The sequence below is a fragment of the Silurus meridionalis genome, chromosome 18 (assembly GCF_014805685.1).
Source record: "Silurus meridionalis isolate SWU-2019-XX chromosome 18, ASM1480568v1, whole genome shotgun sequence".
NCBI lineage: Eukaryota > Metazoa > Chordata > Actinopteri > Siluriformes > Siluridae > Silurus > Silurus meridionalis.
The window spans coordinates 18,705,628-18,726,445 of NC_060901.1; the positions used below are offsets into that span (position 1 = coordinate 18,705,628).

The 20,818-nt window shown below is 39.5% G+C and overlaps 1 protein-coding gene and 1 long non-coding RNA gene across 3 annotated transcripts; one reads left to right on the top strand and one right to left on the bottom strand.

The window, feature by feature from the left end:
• Positions 1-2,823: 2,823 nt before the first annotated feature.
• Positions 2,824-12,859, bottom strand: faxca (failed axon connections homolog, metaxin like GST domain containing a). The gene is made up of 6 exons (XM_046874200.1): positions 12,089-12,859; positions 9,778-9,913; positions 9,449-9,645; positions 8,096-8,313; positions 7,355-7,471; positions 2,824-6,549 (listed from the first exon to the last, which is right to left on the bottom strand). Exons 1-6 carry the CDS (start codon positions 12,355-12,357, stop codon positions 6,254-6,256), a joined length of 1,233 nt encoding a protein of 410 aa, XP_046730156.1. The 5' UTR covers positions 12,358-12,859; the 3' UTR covers positions 2,824-6,253.
• On the top strand, positions 11,396-20,744 carry LOC124401764. Of its 2 annotated transcripts, none has more exons than XR_006928608.1 (5): positions 11,396-11,706; positions 18,288-19,104; positions 19,632-19,787; positions 19,872-19,964; positions 20,138-20,744. It is a non-coding gene; the product is annotated as an uncharacterized LOC124401764 (long non-coding RNA). The 2 variants fall into 2 exon arrangements; XR_006928607.1 differs by lacking the exon at positions 11,396-11,706 and adding an exon at positions 13,028-14,933.
• The last annotated feature ends 74 nt before the right edge of the window (positions 20,745-20,818 follow it).

Below are 20,818 nucleotides of genomic sequence, written 5' to 3' on the forward strand. Positions count from 1 at the left end.
TTATTAATATTATTATTATTACAATAATAATACACTGACCACGTCTTACTGTGATGGACTACAAATGATGTATGAGCTTCGTCACTCTAATGTATATTTATACTTGTGATTTTTGTATTTATCTCTTGTTTAATTTTTGATTTTTTAATTTTTTTTTTATGCAACCAAATTGTTTCTTTTGACCTTTAAACTGTTAAAAAAAAAAGAAAATATCCGACACCAGCCCTGAGCTCAGTGGAAATGCATCCTGATCACAAAAGAAACCCCAATGAGCTGAATCCATGGAGAATAAGGCTTTTATAGGGGTTATTATTATTATTATTATTATTATTATTATTATGATTATTATTAGTATTAGTATTATTGTTATCATTATTATTATAGGGATTGTTTGTTCTCGTCCGCTTTTTCTTTTTCTTTTTCTTGGCGCAGCCAAAGCACAAGTGATCATGTACCATGTAGCTGTAGATCCTGTGAGACGAGCAATGATTCTGGATTTAATTTTATTTTATTATGTTTTTGTTTTTTTTGGTTGTTTTTTTTTTTACGTTTGAATTTTTGTGAAAATACTTGACTGACAACTTGCACAATTTTTAATATCTTCTTTTGTCATTAAAGGATAAAAAGTTGCTTTTACACAACCTGCTGCTCCTATTATTATTATTATTTTATTATTATTATTATTATTATTATTATTATTATTATTATTATTATTATTATTATTATTATTATTATTTGCCCCATATGCAGATGTGTTTATCAGCGTGGCTTTTAAAATGTTGAAAACTACAGACAGGCTCCTTTTAAATATTTATTTTCTTTCTTTCTTTCTTTCCTTCTTTCTTTCTTTCTTTCTTTCTTTCTTTCTTTCTTTCTTTCTTTCTTTCTTTCTTTCTTTCTTTCTGTCTTTATTTATTTATTTATTTATTTATTTATTTATTTATTTATTATCAGTTTGTTTATTATTATTATTATTATTATTATTATTATTATTATTATTATTATTATAATTATTATAAGATTATTATAAAAATCATTTTTGGTTTGTTTGTTTTATTTCTGCAGATGGCTCATCATCATGACGTACAAATTTTTATTTTATTTTTTTCATTCGTGTTTTGCATCACAACACGAGAGCCACGTGTAAACAACTCTGTTTTCCTCCAGGACTGAATCTGATTTACAGGAGCCCGAGCAGGTCTCTCTCTCTCTCTCTCTCTCTCTCTCTCTCTCTCTCTCTCTCTCTCTCCGATTTCATTTTTGTCACCAAAAGTTCACCAATTGTTGTTGTATTGATTTTATAATAATGTCTCTGTTGTATGTTTTATACACGTCATTTTGATTTATTTGTTATATCCAGACTGACAGTCATATTATAATCTATCCAAATTTTACAGTAAATTTTTAAACATAAAAATGTAAAAATGCGTTAATTAAAAAAATGTTCACACCAAAACAGCCACACACACACACACACACACACACACACACACACACACACACACACACACTGACTTATTTTAAAACTTGAACCAAAAATGTTCTGAGACAGGAATTCATTCAAACAAAAAAACCTTATAATTAATTAATCAGTAGGTTTATTTGTCGATAACAGCCATATCAGGCTTATGTCGTGCCGGACATGTCACGTGACCGCATACTGGTCGTAAGAAAAGCAGAAGGGAGCCTGGTTCATACCACTAAATAAAATGAATAAAAAAGAAATTAAAAAGAAATACAAATAAATACAATACAATAAAAGAAATTAAACAAAATTAAATAAATACAATAGAACGAATAAAATAAAATACATTTTATTGAATAAAATATCGAAAAAAAAATCGTAATTCCATATAATCACCTCTTAATTTGTAGATCTCAAACAAACAAACAAACAACAAAAAAATGAAAAAGATCCAAAAGCTGTTGTGTATCTGTATAATCTGTAATTAATAATGTAATTTTTGTATTTTTATTATTAAAACTGAAATACAAAATATAAAAACGATATTATTATATTATAGTGAAATGGTCAAACACACACTCAAAAAAAAAAAACCCCAGAAAAAAATTCATGGATGTTTTTTGAGCTGTTATTTGTTTATTTGTTGGTCCTGAATAATCAATCAAACATCTAGCAGGAGAAACCGAGGCTGAATAAATCACGTTACACTGGCGCCACCTCGTGGACAAAACACAAAGTACACGCAATCATGTTAAATTTCATATACCCAATGTGGCCAAAAGTATTAGGACACCTGACTTGTTTTTATATATTATATAAAATGTATGCGGTTCTTCTTCAAACTCCTCCCTCAGACATGGAGGCACAGAATTTTAAAGGTTGTCTTTGGGATGAGTGAACATTTCCCTTTAATTGAAGTAGGAGACCCAAACCTGGGATGGAATCGAAGATCTTGAGCCATAGTGAGGTCGTATTTTTCATGCTGACTCATCACCTCACCCTAAATTATTACCTGACTTCCCTTAAAATCTAGTGGAACATCTTCATAGAAGAACAGAGTTTATTAAAGCAGCAAAATAAGACGAAATGTGGAAGGAGATGTTTCAAACGGCACATCCCAGTTTTATAGTCGGGTGTCCCAATACTTTTGACCATATGTATAATATATCAGTAAAAATGGCTTGAATGACATACAAGAAGCTCTGGGTTTATTTTTGTGTACTTGACATGAAGAACAGGATCAAAGCTTGTGCGTGTGTGTGTGTGTGTGTGTGTGTGTGTGTGTGTGTGTGTGTGTGTGTGTGTGTGTGTGTGTGTGTGTGTGTGTGTGTGTAAAGAACTGCTACGGCACAGCAGCATGAAATTAGCACAGCTAGATTTTATTGTTTCTTTGAGTACTGGTTTTCACACAGTCATTCATCTCGAGGTTACTATACACTCATAGAGGAACCAAAATCATCTTATTGTACACCGTTTCTTCGTCGTATACACAATCCCATAATAATCCCATAATAATCCCATAATAATCCCACAATAATCCCATAATAATCCTGTAATAATCCCATACCTAATACATATGTACACTGGATCACTGGAAGTCTAGACAAGCATCAAACAAAAAAACATTGCATTTCTGAAATCTAGAGAACACACACACACACACACACACACACACACACACACACACACATCTGGGGATGTGATTACTTTTGCTTGCTTTCCATATTAAAAAATAGAGGTGTTGAAAAGGACCAAAAAATTTTTGTCTAAAGTATTCGGAGATGCATTCGACTTTTTCCATATTTCGTATCTGTTTCTTCTCCAAACTGTTTCCACAAAATTTGGCAACTTTTTCCTAGAAGAACTAACAGACCCAAAGATCTTCCAAACTTTGCACAAGTTCCATGAAGATACGCTTCGTATTGGAAGATCTTGAGTGACCCACTGTAGAGCTCTAAATCCATATTGAACAGTTTGGGGGAAATTTCTTCTGCACCCCAAGACCTCCTCGGCTCAACCTAAATCACTTAAGTTACACCCTTTTACCCGAATGAGCTACAGTGCTTCTCAAAATCTATCTAGTAAAACATCTTGGCGGAAGAGTGGAGTGTATTATAAGGGCACATGGAGTATAAATGTGGAATGGGATGTTCATGAGAATCATATGCTCAAGTGTCCACAAACTTTTGAGCCTGATGAACTTTTTTTTCCCACTATGGAAGAACCTTCTGTGTGATGGAAAGGTTCATACAACCGTGCACGTTGACAAAGAACCGTGTAAGAACTTTCGTTTTCAAGAGTCAGGAATTGCACATCTCGTTCAGATACAAAATATGAGGAGGTGAGGAGGCCTGGGCTTCTCGAGATTTTCCACTCTAACCCACCCATGTGAAGCATCACAGAGTTGTCATTATCATGCTGGAACAGGTTTGGTGTTTTCAGGTCATGCTGGCAAATCCAGAGACGTCCTACAAGATCGTGTGCCTCCAACGTCGTGGAGAAGAAACACAAATAGAAGGTGTCCGAATACTTTTGACCACACTGTGTGTTCTGATCGATTAAAAATTATTTCTCGAGCACACAGTGCAGTGCAGTGCAGTGCAGTGCACACACACACACACACACACACACACACACACACACACACACACACACACACACACACTACAATATTTGGCCTATATCGAGGATTATATCAGTCCTCGAAACCCTCGCGTGTGAACCGCCCTCCGCCATGTACCATGTGTACACCTCGTTTCAAATCGATTAAAAAATTAACAAATAAACAAACAAACAAACATTTGAATAAACAATATATAAATCAATAAAAAAATATACAGGAGAAATTAATGACATCGGGTTGCGATCAGGCACTGAATTAAAGATGGACGGGTATATTTTGAAGGCTGTGTGCTGAAGCGCACACACACACACACACACACACACACACACACACACACACACACACACACAATTGCACAGACCTGTTATTCAAAACCCAAAGACTTGTAAGTGCTATAATTCTGTGCGGTGTGTGTGTGTGTGTGTGTGTGTGTGTGTGTCCATCTGGTGCATGAATGAGTCATAGTCGTGCATGATCGCACATACTTTCAAGTAAGTCGTCCCATGGGGGGGCTTACACACGCACACACACGCGCACACGCGCACACACACACAAACACACACAAGTTTAACAATTAGAATCAGTTCATGGTGAATATGGAGAAATAACATTGTATTTTTGTCTGGGGTTTAGTCTCTGTTTATAGTTCAGTTTAAACTTGAGATTATTACTTTTTTCCAGGATCTACACTAGTCTCCGGAGTTTAGACTTGTCTCCGGCATTTAATCCAGTCTCTGGGGTGTAGTCTAGTCTGTGCGTATAGTGCAGTCTCAGGGTTTGAACAATGATTCAGGGTTTAGTCCAGTCTTTGGGTTTAACCAATCCTCTAGGTTTAGTCCAGTCTCTGGGGTTTAGACTAGTCTTCAAGGTTTAGACTAATCTTTGGGTTTTAGTTTAAAATCCAGGTTTAGCCTAGTCACTTAATCTAATCTTCTGGTTTAATTTGGTCTTTACATTTAACTTTGTTCTGGGTTTTGTCTAATCTCAGTGCTTTAATCCAATCTCTGATTTTTGATCTTATATTTGGGTTTAGTCTCAGTTTTAAAGTTTGGTCTGGTCTCTAAGTGTTTAGTTGAGTCTTGGGGTTTTATCTAATTCTAGGGGTTTAGTTTAGTCTCTAGTGTGTGCGCGCGGTCCAGTTTAATATATAACGTTTTTGAAAGACAGACGGACGGCCTTTAACACGTGTGTGCTGTTTGAAAAACACGTGCATCATTAAAAAAAAACAAAAAAAACCACCCAAACCTTCCTTGAGTTCTGTGCATTAAAATCACACGCAGGAACCTGAATCAATTTCTTCTGAAACTTGCAGCATCAGCAACCCCCTACGCCAGACAACACGTCTCCCTCCAGGCTTCACGTCTCCTCTGTCGGGTTTAGTGTCCGATTTGTCCGACCGCAACATACCAGTGTGAAATGAGGTGTTTTCTGAAAGCACATACCGAGCAGTGTCCACAAACTTTTGGGCATATTGTGCACTATTTTAGACACTTGCTTTCCTTTTTTTTTGTTTTTGTTTTTTTTTTTTTTTTTAAAGGGACGAATGTGTTTCTCTGCCAGTTTTTGCTACCAGGGGATTCGAAGACCTTCCAAAACCTACCGTATATCCAAATCCATACAACACGTATTTTTGTGTTTTTATTGTTGAACGAAGAACAATGATGATGATGAAGAGGAGGAGGAGGTGGAGGAGGAAGGGCGATCGGCGGGAACGAATCGGCGGTGGCTTTATTCGCTCCTTTAGATTCTCTGTGTGTTTTTTTTTCCTCGATCCCTTTATACCATTAGTTCTTACCCTGCAAGTAGGGCTGGGCAAGAAAGTGTGACATCTGAGGACATTTACGATACACGATACGTATCGCGATGTTAACCAATGCGGCTCGGAAACTGTGGATGCGATATTTCATTCAACGGAAATGAAAAAGGTTACAAAAATAGATTTGGTTTTTTTTTCACGTCCGTACGGCTAGGTGTCGTGTGACGCCGGTCCTTGTGATATTGGAAAAAAAAAAAATTTTTCAAATAGATACTCTAATGCATGAATCATACCCAGCCCTACTTGCAGGTGTTTTTTTGTATGTTCATGGCTGCACTTTGTCAAAAAGGTAAACCCTTAATGGAGGATAGACGCGCCTGAGAAGTGGAATCGTGACGCACGAAGAAGGTTAGCACTTGAGCTGCTCCGTCTCCGAGTACTCGCCGTCCATGTCGGAGTCGAAGAGCGAGTGTCCGGTGCGGTCGCTGTCCAGCGAGTGAGCGGTGCTGGAGCGGCTCGGGCTGCTGGGCTCGTCTTCGGGGAAGCCGTCGGTGTGTGAGAACAGGCCCAGGTCCAGTAGCGGAGACAGGGAGTGAGTCTCGTCGCTCGTGCTGTCGTAGTAGAAGTCGTCGGCGTCCACGAACCACTCGGGCCAGAACTTCCTCCGGATGCGCTCACAGTACATGGCCAGGTTGATGAACTCGCCTGCATGGAAACGATAAAGAAAGTGACTGTCGAGCACGACACACCGTCTAGACATGGTCTGTAATGGAGTCAGGTGGTGCATATTTCACACAAATAGCATTCGAGATGTAACTGTAACCATGGCAACATCCAGGCTTCATACAGAGTGACATAGCGGTTGGAAAAACATTTCCTATACTTTATATAGGATATACTGAGTATAAGACTTTAGTCAGATATAAAAAATATATATATAAACTCTACTGAAAAATCATTTTCAATCTGAACATTTATGGTGCTCAAATCAAGCACCAAAATCCGCAATGATGCACACATCCGGCAATTAAATCCGTCCGTGTGGAAACAGATCAAAAGTTCTGTTTGGTTCCTTTCACGTCATTTAAAACATCACAATTACTTTAAAACAGTATTTTTAAGAGCTGCTGTCATCTTAAAATGTAAACAGATTTGTGTAAGTAAATTTCTCAGTGCAAAGAAAGAGAAGTGATTGGGAACCTGGTATTTCTGTCCTTTTATTCATGTGTCTAATAGACATGAACTAGTTCTTTGAAAAACATCTATGACCTTTGAAACATGTCTAGGTTTCCTGCTCTATGTTGAGTTTGGTGTCACTAATAATAAACATACATTAGCGTAAAGCAAATCCATATTTGTCCGTGGTCAAGTTAATTAGAGAATTTGAAATATTATTTTAAGGTACATTTAGAACAAATAAAATCGATTAATTGCGATTAAATATTTGTATCGATTGACAGCCCTAATGATATAAAGATCAGGACTAGTGCTGGAGAGCTCCCTCGCTCACCTTTAATGAGCTGCTCGGGTCGCGTGCCTGGTAAAGTCCACATGGCCTGGGCGAGGTGACCGAACACTGCAGCGTCCACTGTGGAGACTTTGGGGCCCATGATGTACTTCTTATCTCCTGAAACGGATCACAAATGTACGTGTTACAAATTGCATCACGTCTCAATGATAATACCTCAACCCCCTTGTGGAACATCCTGAATTGGCCAAACAAACAAAAGTATTCAAATACTGGACTTTTTCCACCTGCATGAAGATAAGAGTTGGAGTGGAAGATCATGAGTGGCCTGCTCTACACCCTATTCCAGCTTTGGGATGAATTTTTCATGCTGACTGCACCTCAAAAGACACACACACATTTACTCTCTGTGCTATTTATTTTATTGGGCCTCTGGGAAAGTGGGGATCGTCCTGTTTGTGATGTTACGAGTTGTAATTGGCTTATTGTAGCCTGTTTTTCCTCATCATCATCATATTATAATTTTTTTTATTATTGTCATTATATTAATATATATATATATATTAATATTTTAGTAGCATCTGAAGATCAGGAGTGTTGCTGCATCATCTTTAGTGCTTCCTAACTAGTGCGTCTCGTCTTAACACACCCTCATCTGTCTGGCAAAAGTGTGGCCCACAGAATCGCACAACAATGGCAAGATGGTACGGCAAACACAACACAACACCCCCTTTCTGTGAAAGTTTGTTTGTTTGTTTTTTCCTTGACCCTCCACACACTGACCGAGCAGAGTGGCCAGGGTGCGCATGTCCTTCTCCATCAGAGCGTAGAGTTCCTCTCTGGAGAATCGTCCGATGCCGTGTCCGTACATCTCTCTCTTCACCATGCCGCCGTTGATGTGACTCAGGATCCACTTCAGCGCGTCACTCAGCGGCCCGGTCACTGCCAGCATCTTCTTGGTCTCCTCGAGGTTATCCACCCACTGACAGTAGGCGATCGTCCTACAAGAAACACACACGAGTATAAACATGTAGTGAGGCTGAATTCTTTTTTTTTTTCCCTTCTTCTTTTATGCATATGCGGTCCTTCCCTGAACTGTTCCCACAAACCTGAAAGCACACAATTGCATAGGCATTTGTGTCCAGCATTAAAGTGCCTCTGTACACAAAGCCAGCTCCATGAAGATATACTTTACATGGATTTAGATGGAAGATCTCCTGCTACAGAGCTCTGATCTCTGAACTCAAGCATTGAATGCACCACAGACCTCCTCACCCTACATAAGTATTATTACAAATCTCTACAAAATGCACTGGAACATCTTCCCAGAAAAGCTGAGGTGCAAATGGGACTTTTGGCCATACAAACATCACAATATTTTAATATAAGCCACTTCTATGGGTTTAGTGTTTTCTGAATCCTCGACTACATTAAAGCACAAGGAAGCAGATGTAACAGGAGACACAGGCTTCCTGTGAAAAAAAAAAAAAAAAGAACACAATAGCCCGGAGCTCAGCTGATTTAATTACACAAGGCTGGTTTCCTGCTTCTGCTTACTAATAGCTATTATTACAAATACAGTAAAAAAGAAAAGGGAAACCAGACATTATGAGATGAGATGTTACAGTTCATTAAATAAAAGTGTGTGTGTGTGAGGTGACATGGGAAAACTGTAGATATTACAAGAAGGTCAGACACGATGACTGAGACACAAACAGGCAGAAAGTCATAAAGAGAAACAGACAAATGGACTCGGAGAGAGAGCGAGAAAGAGAAAGACAGACCGACAAACAGGAGGTCAGATAAACAGACACACAGACAGAAAGAGAGATAGAGAAAGAGCGAGAGAGCGAGAGAGAGAGAGAGAGAGAGAAAGAGAGAGAGAGAGAGAGAGAGAGAGAGAGAGAGAGAGAGAGAGAGAGAGAAGTCAGACAGGTGGATAGGTAGACAGACAGACTGACTGAGAGACAGACGATTGGTCAGACAGACAGACAAACAGACAGAGGGCTGGTCAGACAGATTAGAAACAGAAATAATTTCATTGCAGGGAGAAAAAAACAACCAAATTGTACATAAAGTGCCTAAAGGTATTTCTTACATCTATATAAAAAGACGACTGGAAGATGATTTGCTTACCAGTAGAAATGTTCCTCCACCATTTTGGTGATGGCACGTGACATGGCTCGCTCCTCTGGACTCAAGTCGGTGTTCAGGTTCACGCCCAGCTTCTCCTCCAGGAAGTCGATGATGAACTCCGAGCCACTCACCTGCTCCTGGTTGTACTCGATCCACGGCATCTTCCCCTGTGCAGAAAGCTTTCCGTCGAAATAGTTCTGAGGAGGGGGGAGAGAAAAAAGCGAGAGCATTAGGTGTTAATTATTAATAGTATTATTATTATTGTTATTATTATTATTATTATTATTATTATTATTATTAGTGTCTCCAAAGTGAACACTTGTAAGCACCTGGTAAGGCAGGTCAACCATTCGCAGGTAGGTCTCCGTCTTTAGGCAGAAGGGGGACAAGCTGGGAACACCATTCTTGGGCCTGGAAAATTGGTGGAGAATAATTGTGTCTTTGGAATCCATTTCCTGGTCTTTTCTGTGTGAAAAGGAAACATATTGGTGATGGTGGTGGATTTGAAAATTAATCAGAAAATGCTTGAACAACACTTTCACCATGGATTGTTTTTTAAAAAAGGGTGGGCGGTGGGGGGATAAAGGAAAAGATTTATCCCCCTAAGATAAAGAAAAACTCATACACAGCCAGCACATACAGAGACCTCTTATACAATGTGTGCCTTCTACATTGTGGGAACAGTTTGTGGAGGGTAAATTGAAAAGTCAGGTGTCCTAATACTTTTGTTGCTAAAGTGAACCAGTGTATAATTTTGATGTCATTAAAAGTGTTTCGCTAAACAACGATTGTGGCTGATGGGTGAAGGCATGGGTGTGGACATTCGTTAGGTGAGGAGGTCAGGGCTTTGTGCAGGACACTAGACGACTTCTGGAGTATTCATGGAGCTAATCAGAAGCTCATCAGAAGACTGTCTAAAACTTGTAGTTCTTGCAATCCTACAGTGGCAGAGATGTTCAAGATACAACTGTTTCCCTCCTTCTGTGGTTCTCAAAAGAAACCAGATATGAAAGTGATGGTCAGGGGGGGGCACATACTTTTGCTTTTATAGTGTATCGATATAAATATATGAATTATATATGAACAGACTTTTCATCTTTCGTCCTTCTTCTTCTTCTTTCGGCTTCTCCCACTAGGGGTCACCACAGCGAATCATCCGTCTCCATACCCCCCTGTCCTCTACATCTGCCTCTTTCACCCCAGCTACCTGCATGTCTTCCCTCACCACATCTATAAACCTCCTCCTTGGTCTTCCTCTTTTCATCCTTCCTGGTGGCTCCATCATCAGCATTCTCCTACTGATATGCTTATGTCCCTCCTCCGCACATTTCCAAACCCTCTCAATCTCGCCTCCCTCACCTTTTCTTCAAAACATCCTACATGCGCTTTTCCCGCTAATAAACTCGTTTCTTATCCTGTCCATCGTCGTCACTTCCAACGAAAACCTTAACATCTTCAGCTCTGCTACCTCTAGCTCCACCTCCTGTCTTTTACTCAATGCCACTGTTTCTAAACCATACAACATCACAGGTCACACCACAGTCCTATAAACTTTCCCTTTCACTCTCACAGATACTCTTCTTTCACATATCACTTCTGCTATCACTCTTCTCCACCCACTCCACCCTGCCTGCACTCTTTTCTTCACTTCTCTAACACACTTCATCATTTTGCACTGTTGACCCCAGGTACTTCTACTGACTTTTATTCCCCTTCTCTCCAGCATGTACCTCCACCTCTCCAGGCTCTTCTCAACCGGCTCCCTACTCTCACCACAAATAACAATATCATCCGCAAACATAATAGTCCACGGAGACTCCTGTCTGGCCTCGTCCTTCAACCCTTAAATCACCACTGAAAACAGGAAAGTACTCAGAGCCGATCTTTGATGCAGTCCAACCTCTGACACACCTGACTTTCTCGTACAGTACCACAACTCCCCCCTGTCGTACGCTTTCTTCCAATCCACAAACACACAATGCAACTCCTTCTGACCTTTTCTATACGTCTCCATCAACATTCTCAAAGCAACTAATGCGTCTGTGGTGCTCTTCCTCGTCATAAGTCCTTCCTCCTCTATATTTCAAACACCGCGACATAGTCGCTGTCCATCCCGCCCTCGTGCTGAAATGCGAACGTACCGGAAAAACATGATCGTCATGAATAAACTTTATGTGATCTGTGTGACAAAAAAAAGAGGAGAAGATCTCTTTCCGGATCTACCCAAGATTCTTTCCTGCACAGCCATCAGAGAAAAGGTCAGTGAAAGGTCACGCTGACAACAACAACGGGAGACATTTTCCTCTAAGGGACGCCATTGGAAAGATGTTGTCCTCGGAGCAAACCATTATATGAGCAGGAATGGGGGGATAGACAATATAAAAGCTGTGCATTCACCATGCATTACTATTTTATCACACTTTTCTCTCTTCCGGTATCAGGTATCGTGTCCTAGCATCATGATTATGCACGTCATCATTTGCTCAAAACAAGAGCTGATCCGCTCTACCCCTGGTCCATCTGTCCACCGTGTTCTCTCAAACCTCACTATTACGTAATAATGTATGTTAACATGCGTTCCCCGAAAACAATCCAAACACACCGGAGCGTGCCGCATGCAAGCAGCACCGCGCATCTTACCTGACGACAAGCAGCTCGTGCAGCAGATAGGCGGCGGCGGCGAGCAGCGCGCCCCCGGTGATGTACAACGTCTTCCGCCACCACGAGTCCGAGCCCAGGGCCGCCATGATGCCGCCGTAGTCCTGCAGCGGGTACGCGACCACGTAGCCATAAAACGAGAGCTGCTCGTCGTGGCTATTGCAGAGGCCGAGGGGAAGGAGGCTCTTGTTGCGGCCGAGGTCGAGCGCGCACGAGCGGCTCCACGCCAGGCCCACGCGCCAGTACACCATCCCCGCGCTCCTCGTTCCGCGCTCCGGCGCCGGTCCGCGTCGCCTCTCGGGGCGTCATGGGCGCTGCTCGGGGGCCTCGGTCATGGCTTTCTTGCGGAACGGATTAGAGAGGGACATCACTTCCCTTCAATCCGGGTCCGTCCCCTGCCCCAGGACCAGCACCAGCACCGCGTCCCTGTCCTTCTCCTGCTCACCGCTGCTGATGCTGATGTTGCTGGAAGGGCGTGACGTCACCACGCAGAGGAGGCTGCGCCCTTCCGTGTGGAGCGTCAAGGATCGGGTTTGCTGAGTCAAGTCTTCGGAAAGATCCTTTTCACCCGATCACAACAAAAGCCGATTCGTTCTCCACAAACACATGGAAATCTTTAAAACTGTGTTTTTCCCTGCAGAGCTAAATCATGCAGAGTTTTGCTCCTGACTGAGGGGAAAAGATTTGTTTTTGTACAGCGTTGTTTACAATGGAAACTGTCTCAGTTTTAAACAGATAAATGGTAATAATACGCAGTATATAAAATAATAAACGAATATTGCCTCAAAGTCCTTGCTGCATAATGTTCTCAATGGAGAAGGACTCCATCCAGAGGTAGGTCAGGATGTATCAGGATGATCCGAAGAGAAGAAAAAAACACTGGAACCTCAAGGGCATGTTTACGAGAGAGAGAGAGAGAGAGAGAGAGAGAGAGAGAGAGAGAGAGAGAAGAAAAGAGTAGAGAAGTAGAGAAGAGAAGAGTAGAGAAGAGAAGAGAAGAGAAGAGGGGTGACAAAGAGACAAATTTGAGGTTGTTAAGCATTCTCACATTGGTTTTTTTGTCATCAGGGTGCAAGTTGGGATGCCAGTGAGAAAAGATCTAAGACCTAAGGAGGACCTACAGACAAAGATGCTTGACTAAATAAATGTCTAAACTTGAACACTGAGACTGTCTGAGCCCCAAACACTAATTGGAAGGCTGTTGTATACAACTGTGGGTCTTTGTAAGAGAAAGCCCTTTCCTGTAGTCTACCAACAAATAGCCTGCACCTTTTGTAGCCCTGGGGGACCATAATTTATCAAAAGTTCGCTCAAATACTGCGACACGAAAGCAGTGGTTTCTACATCAATATATTGTAAACAATGCAAGATTTAATAGGGAGGAGTGTAGACTGATTAAAACAGCAGTGGTCATATTTCCTCATTATGGTAAAAACCCTTGCTACTGAAGTTATTTATGAAATTACTAAAACATCCAGAAAGGAAAGTGTTACAGGAGTCTTTCTCGATGGAAGAAAAGCATGAAGTTATTTTTCTGCAAGGTTACACACACTGTAAAAAAATTATTTTGGTGGGCGGTAAATATTACCCTTGCCAATAGTGTACCATTTACCTAATATGTAAGCCAGCATGTTTAATTATATAATAATGAGTAATATTAACCCACACTACCCAATTATTTATAGTAATAACTGCAAACTAAAAAAACTTTGTAATATATACCCAAAAACGTTGGCCTGTCTGTTAGAGCAAGAGCTATTTGGGGCACATGTTTGTTGGGCGAGCTGGATTGTGGAAATTGACTACATTGTCAAGCTTCAGTGCTGCCGCTAAGATAACTTTTTAGCCTGCATATTTATCATGTAACAAAAGAAAACGGGCACTTAGTTAGTTTTATTTGTCATAAGATTGTGGTCATTGTTCTATGTTAGACGAGGAGTTCACGTATAGCTTCGGACATCGGTCATAGCGAGCTAGCTAAAAACACTTTTTCTCTTGTGCTAATGTTAAAAATGTGCTTTTTCTGCATTATTGAAGCGCTAATGGTACTGCAAGAACGCGATTTCGAAACTTTTACCCGTGCTATTATATTCTAATCTAAGTTTTATTATATATAAGTTACCGAAAGGTACATAGTAACATAGCTAACTCATATAGCTAGCTGTGTGTGACTCCATTAGCCAATGTTTCGGCTAACTGAAAGTTTACCAGAAAGCACGTTTAAATGTTTAAATGTAAGTGTTGTGGGTAAGACAAAAAGTTTGGTGTTAAGCTTTAGCTACAGCATTTAAAATATAATTTTAAAGTTGTGCTTAGGAAATGATGTTAGTCACGAAATTGTTATTTTAATGTTAAAAAATAGACATATGGATGTGAATGTCAGTTATTTAATGTCATAGCAGTTTGATTTTAAACTCAGCAATTGAAAACAGGAAAGGACTCAGAGCCGATCTTTGATGCAGTCCAACCTCTGACACACCTGACTTTCTCGTACAGTACCACAACTCCCCCCTGTCGTACGCTTTCTTCCAATCCACAAACACACAATGCAACTCCTTCTGACCTTTTCTATACGTCTCCATCAACATTCTCAAAGCAACTAATGCGTCTGTGGTGCTCTTCCTCGTCATAAGTCCTTCCTCCTCTATATTTCAAACACCGCGACATAGTCGCTGTCCATCCCGCCCTCGTGCTGAAATGCGAACGTACCGATAAAAACATGATCGTCATGAATAAACTTTATGTGATCTGTGTGACAAAAAAAAGAGGAGAAGATCTCTTTCCGGATCTACCCAAGATTCTTTCCTGCACAGCCATCAGAGAAAAGGTCAGTGAAAGGTCAGTTATTTAATGTCATAGCAGTTTGATTTTAAACTCAGCAATTGTGCATAAATTAAGCCTACAATTGCTGAATACACTATAGTGTTTAAATCTAAAACATTGTTTTGTTTTGTTTTTTAATTATGTCCATAGCACCTTGTTGAAAAGCACTAATTTAATATTAGTACAAACTACCTATCTAAATGTAGGTAGTTTGTACTAATATAAATTGGTGCTTTTCAACAAGGGACTATGGACACATTTGCACACATTTTTCTGTTGTGACATGAATATGACTGACTTTAAGATGTGCAGCCATTAATTATGATTAGTTCAATGCCATGTATGTGTCAATAATTAAGGATTGTTAAAATGTTATGTTGAAATGTTAAATGGAATGTTGCAAATGTAAATGTTTATACCAGTCTGCATGTGTCTGTCTATAGGAATTGGAGTTTACTGTAAAAGTTATATAATTTGTCTGTATGAGTTTAATTTGCCTGCCTTTGACTGTTTAAGTAAACTCAGCTAAACTCAACAGTGAAAACTCTAAAGTGAGGAATATTTTATTACAAATGAATTGGCTGTGCAAAATATGTAATTTCACAACATTAAAACGATTGGACCTATTAAAACACTATTGATTAAAACATTGGGATTTTGGTCGAACCCAGTCCATACCCTGTCTCCATTTTGACTGTCCTTGCACATTTAGGACATGGGGTGCATTACGGACACATTTGTCCAGGTATCACCCACAGACAACTAACCCAAAACAGCTTCTTTCCTTCACATGTCTATTGTGTAGTTCATGCTGTTTCCACACTGAAAGACAATATTTTGAACACATTGGTGGCCATCTCAGAAAATTTGAAACTGTGCCTTGTGTTTTTCAAGACTGTGATTACAAGACCAATATATATACAACATACCACAGTCATAAGAGTAGGAAACACACTCCCCATTCAGTGGAAGATTTTAAGACCTCTGTTTTTCATGAATACCAAAGCCAAGCACAGGAAGAAAGTGAATTTGTTGAGAATGAAGACTACTGTACCTCTGTTCTTGAGGAGGATGATTACTTGGACAGAACTATCATCAAGAGACTAGGGTTGCTCTTTCTTAAATTAGAATGCATTTTAAAGTCTCCAATACATGTATTAACGAACTGGTAGAGGAACTCCATTTCCTTACGTCATCTGCATCTGGACCGGTTATAAAAGAAATTATACTGAGCACCTTCAGAAAGCATGGATGTACTTATTAAGGTTCATTGATTTCAGAACTGGTGAAAAATCTTTGCCAGCTAAACCCTTTTTGTTCTGCTTTAGGGGTGGATGGGTCTTTAAGCACACAGTACAGAAGAGAGCAATTTATTAAGGAGCATTTCGAACTGATTGAGCCAACTGAGTACATGCTTGATGATAGCAGGAAAAAACATTCCAGTATGTACCAATTCTCCCATTGCTCTCACAACTTTTAAAAAACAGACACATTCAAGACACAGTATTACAGAATAGGCAGCCATTTGATGTTTCTTTAGGATACAGGTCATTGTATGATGGATCATTTTTCAGAGAAAACAGTTTTTTATGTGGAGATGAACCTAGACTCTCACTCAATCTTTACATAGATGAGTTTGAAATATGTAACCCTCTTGGGACATCTCGCAAGAAACATAAAGTGACAGCTGTGTACTGGGTGTTTGCAGACATTCCTGCCACCTTGCAATCTACACTAACCTCCATTTACTTGGCCATTCTTTGTAGGGCAGATGATGTAATGCAATATGGATACTCAAAAATCTTGGAGCCACTGCTTAGAGATTTAAAATCCTTGGAAGGTGATGGTATTTTTGTGGCAGGTCTCGGCAAAGTGGTCAAAGGTACTATATTTGCTGTAGTAGCTGATAATCTTGCAGCTCATTCTGTTGGTGGGTTTGTTGAAAGCTTTTTTGTTTTTCACACATTTGTCGTTTTTGCATTGGAGAGCATTCCGACATCCAGGAGCATGAAGTAGCAGAAGGAGTGTTTCCTTTAAGGACGAAGTCCAATTATAGTTTGCACATCAAGGCAGCGTTGTCTGACAGTGATGAAGCTCATTATTGTGGAGTAAAAAGACAGTGTCCAATCTCTGATAGACTGAGTTACTTTCATGCCACATCAGGTTATCCCCCTGATGTTTTGCATGATTTGCTTGAAGGGATTGTTCCTTTTGAATTGGCACTTTGTCTGAATGTGTTTATTAAAAACAAATACTTTTCTATTCAGGAGCTCAACTGGTCAATCCGCCAATTTCCTTACAAGTGGAATGATAAAACCAACTGTCCACAAAGTATTCCCTTGACCTTTGTATCACGTAAGAGTGTAGGAGGCAATGCACACGAAAACTGGTGCTTACTGCGGATACTACCTTTTCTGATCGGTTGCAAAGTTCCAGAGAATGATGCAGCATGGCAGGTTTTGATGACCTTGAAAGACATTGTTGAGCTTGTCATGGCTCCTGTGCACACAGAAATGTCGATAGGATACATGGAAAGCAAGATCACTGAGCACTGTTATAGGTTTTTGGATGTGTTGCCAAAGGAGAAATTAAAACCTAAACATCACTTCCTTGAACATTATCCATGGCTTACAACTGCTTTTGGACCACTTGTGGGTTTCTGGACCATGCGTTTCGAAGCGGAACACAGATTTTTTAAAAGGATTGTGAGACACACCGGGTCTTTCAGAAACATTCTGTTGACAATGGCACGAAAACACCAATCAGGGGTTGCATATCACATAAATAATGCTGTTATCCAAAGGCAAACACTGTTGGTATCCAGAATGACACAAGTGGCAGTTGATGTTCTAAAAGAGAGCATTAAGGAGTTGCTTGCCAAGAAGTGTCCCAATGCAGTGGTCATGAACATGACAAAGAGGGTCACCATTTTAGGGATTTCATATTGTGTTGGGTTGTTGTTGCCTTTTGGATCAACAGGAGGGTTGCCAGACTTTGGAGAGCAGTCCTGTGTTTGTTCTGAAGTTGCTCAGTGGGTGGTACAATGAGCACCTGAGGGGCTTTAGAGTAGAGCCTACAGGAAATATTGAAATACTTCAACATTCAGAACTCGAACATGCTTACCCCTTGGCTGCATATAATACAGCAGATGGTCAAATGGTATCCCTGAAACACTTCATTGGCACTTCAGAGTAAGTACTGCAAATCATGATTCCTCTAATATTGTGTTTCACCATGGCAATGTAGGTTATTATAAGAGCTTTTAAATAGGTTGTTACTCTGCTGATGTTTTGGAGTAACCAAGTAACCTCTAAAATTTTAACCAAATGCAGTCTCTTCATTTTCTCTCTCTTTACAGCTAATGAAAACACATCCACACCAATCAACACTCTGAACCACAATGTCAGTCCAGTTGCGAGTCATTATAGAAGAACACAATGTGCAAAAGTTGACACTTCCATTGGGGATTCCTGATACTGTGGAAGATCTTGTTTCAATAATTGTTAAAACATTCCAATTACATGGGGAATATGGATTACTTTATGAAGACAAAGATTTTGGGAACCAGTTTTTCAGTGTCATCTCAACTACTGAACTGCAAGACATGGCCACTGTAAAAATTGTTAAAAAAAAAAAAAAAAAAAAAAGAACCTACAGTTGTCCTTGACTTACACCCACTAGAAGAATCAGGACAGTCATCTGTACTGAGTTCAGTTGAAAGTGAAATTGACACCACTGCAGATGACAGTGAAGCATGCGCTGCAGCTACAGATGACTGTCGATCCTCCAGCTCACAAGACAGTTTCTTCCTCCCTGTATCATGCCGCACTGATCCATGGCCAGTGCCTTTTAAAATTCCACAGTTTTCACGTGACATTGAGCTCATCCTTGAAGAGGCAAACAAGGCATATCATGCCTCTGGAAAGTACTTCCAAGATGCAAGTATTAAATCGGCAATATTGCAAGACCTTGCTAAAGCCATATTCTCTTACACAGCTTACCCCTCAAGCCATCAAATAGCCTCGGTGGCTGAAACACTTGTCGAGAAGTTTCCATGTCTTAAGGAGCCTGGGTCTTATGCAGGGATGTATGGGTGGCAGCAGCGCATCAAATACAAGATGCACAATTTTCGCGCCAAGCTGAAGACATGAAAATATTCCTGGTCTGAAATAGAGGTAAATACTTTAAAGAGAAAGTCACCTGCTGACACAGCCCCAGCCAAAAATCTGAAGAGGCCCAAAAAAGCAGAGGTCAATTATCTCCCTCCACATCCTTTGGGAGAAAATCAAGACACTTTAGAGAAGGAGAGGCTTGAGTTAGTAAATGAAATAACAAAGAAGAACAATGGAAAGATTATAAGAGAAAAAATGTCCAAAACTTTTTCAATTTGAAGAGAGGAGGTGGTGACTCTTTGCCCAGCTATCAGTGTCTTCAAAGAGAGGTGGCCAGGTTTATTCACTGAGACTCAAGTTAGAATAATTATATTTGTTATTGTTTTACACTAATGTATTTATAAATGCCAATAGTTTCCAACCTTTATTCCTACATACACCTATTATACCCCTAAATGTGTAAATAAAGCAAATTAGAAATATTACTAATATATTTTATATATAAATCTTTAGAATTTGAAAAATGAATTTGGAAAGTGACTCGTCATTGGAAGAGTTGTCATTATTTTGTCCGTTTACTTATTTACTAGATTAAAGAGGAGTTCCGTCGGATAACAACTATTTCCCTGGAACAAACATTCATGTTTAAGCTTGACAGTTACACACCCCGTCTTCTGCAGCTGATGCGTCCCAAAAGAGGTGCTGTTGGTACCAGGATGCGCCCTCTCCTTAACACTGTAAATAAGGTATGTTTTTTGTTCAAATAGTCTCAAAAGTGCAAACACTAATTTGTAGAGAAATGCTGGTCATTAAAATGCATCTCTTTACAGTCTCAGAGTATTGAGAATAAAAGGGATGCAGTGCTCTCCTGCCTAATTGACTACCTAGGGGAGCCGCAAGAAGAGCTCTTCCAAGACTTCCAGGTAAGTTACAAAATTACCAATATACACAAGGTGTTTACAGACAGCCTCATAAACGAACAATTTTCTCATTTACAGCATGTGGTTAGATTGATAAATGTTATTGGGTTAAAGAATTTAAATTTTTTCTTAACTTATTGCTTGCATTAAAGTTTATTGTTGTTTATTTCTGCCAGTTAAACATGAAAAATGACCAGGAGGGCCAAACAGAACAAACTATAAAGGTGCTTTTGATCCATAATCCCATGGCTGAGGATGATCCAGTAGACGTATCTATTGTGATAGAGGGCATCCAAGTGATCAGTGGGTGTGGATACAAAACCAAGGCATGCATGTTGTTGATAGGATTAATCTATTCCCTCAACCTTGAATATCCCAAGAAGCTCAAGAATACTTTTGAAGTATTTCAAAAACTTCTTTTGGAGCTAGATGGAGGCAAGTGTCTCAAGAAGGTTCACAGCCTCAAAATTAAACTCATGGAATAGACTGCTTCTTGCCTTTTTTTTTTGTTGGTGTTGTTAATGTCAAAATGTTTTGAAATGTATCTCATTGTATACATAAAAAATACATCTATTCAAATATTAATGTCTCAGGATACAATAATTGGTAAATTTCAAATAGATGTTTGTTATTTGAAAAAAATAGGCATCCTAAGTTTATTTAATTAACAAGTAGACACACTATTTGTGAAATGTTAGCCTAATTTTTTTATTTGTATTTTTATAATGCTGTTTGAAGGAAAAAAAAAAAAAAAAACCTCAATTTCTTGTGATCAAGATATTCTTGTTGAATATGCAAAAAATAATTAGTTTGATTTTTGGTTGTTTATTAAAAAATTCATGATCTACTATGTCTGA

Coding starts and splice junctions, on each gene's coding strand:
- faxca (XM_046874200.1), bottom strand. CDS start 12,357: ATGGTGTACTGGCGCGTGGGCCTGGCGTGGAGCCGCTCGTGCGCGCTC. Junction 9,646..9,777: donor TGGTTGACCTGCCTTACCAG/GTGCTTACAAGT, acceptor CCCCCTCCTCAG/AACTATTTCGACGGAAAGCT. Junction 7,472..8,095: donor CACCCTGGCCACTCTGCTCG/GTCAGTGTGTGG, acceptor GATCCGTTTCAG/GAGATAAGAAGTACATCATG.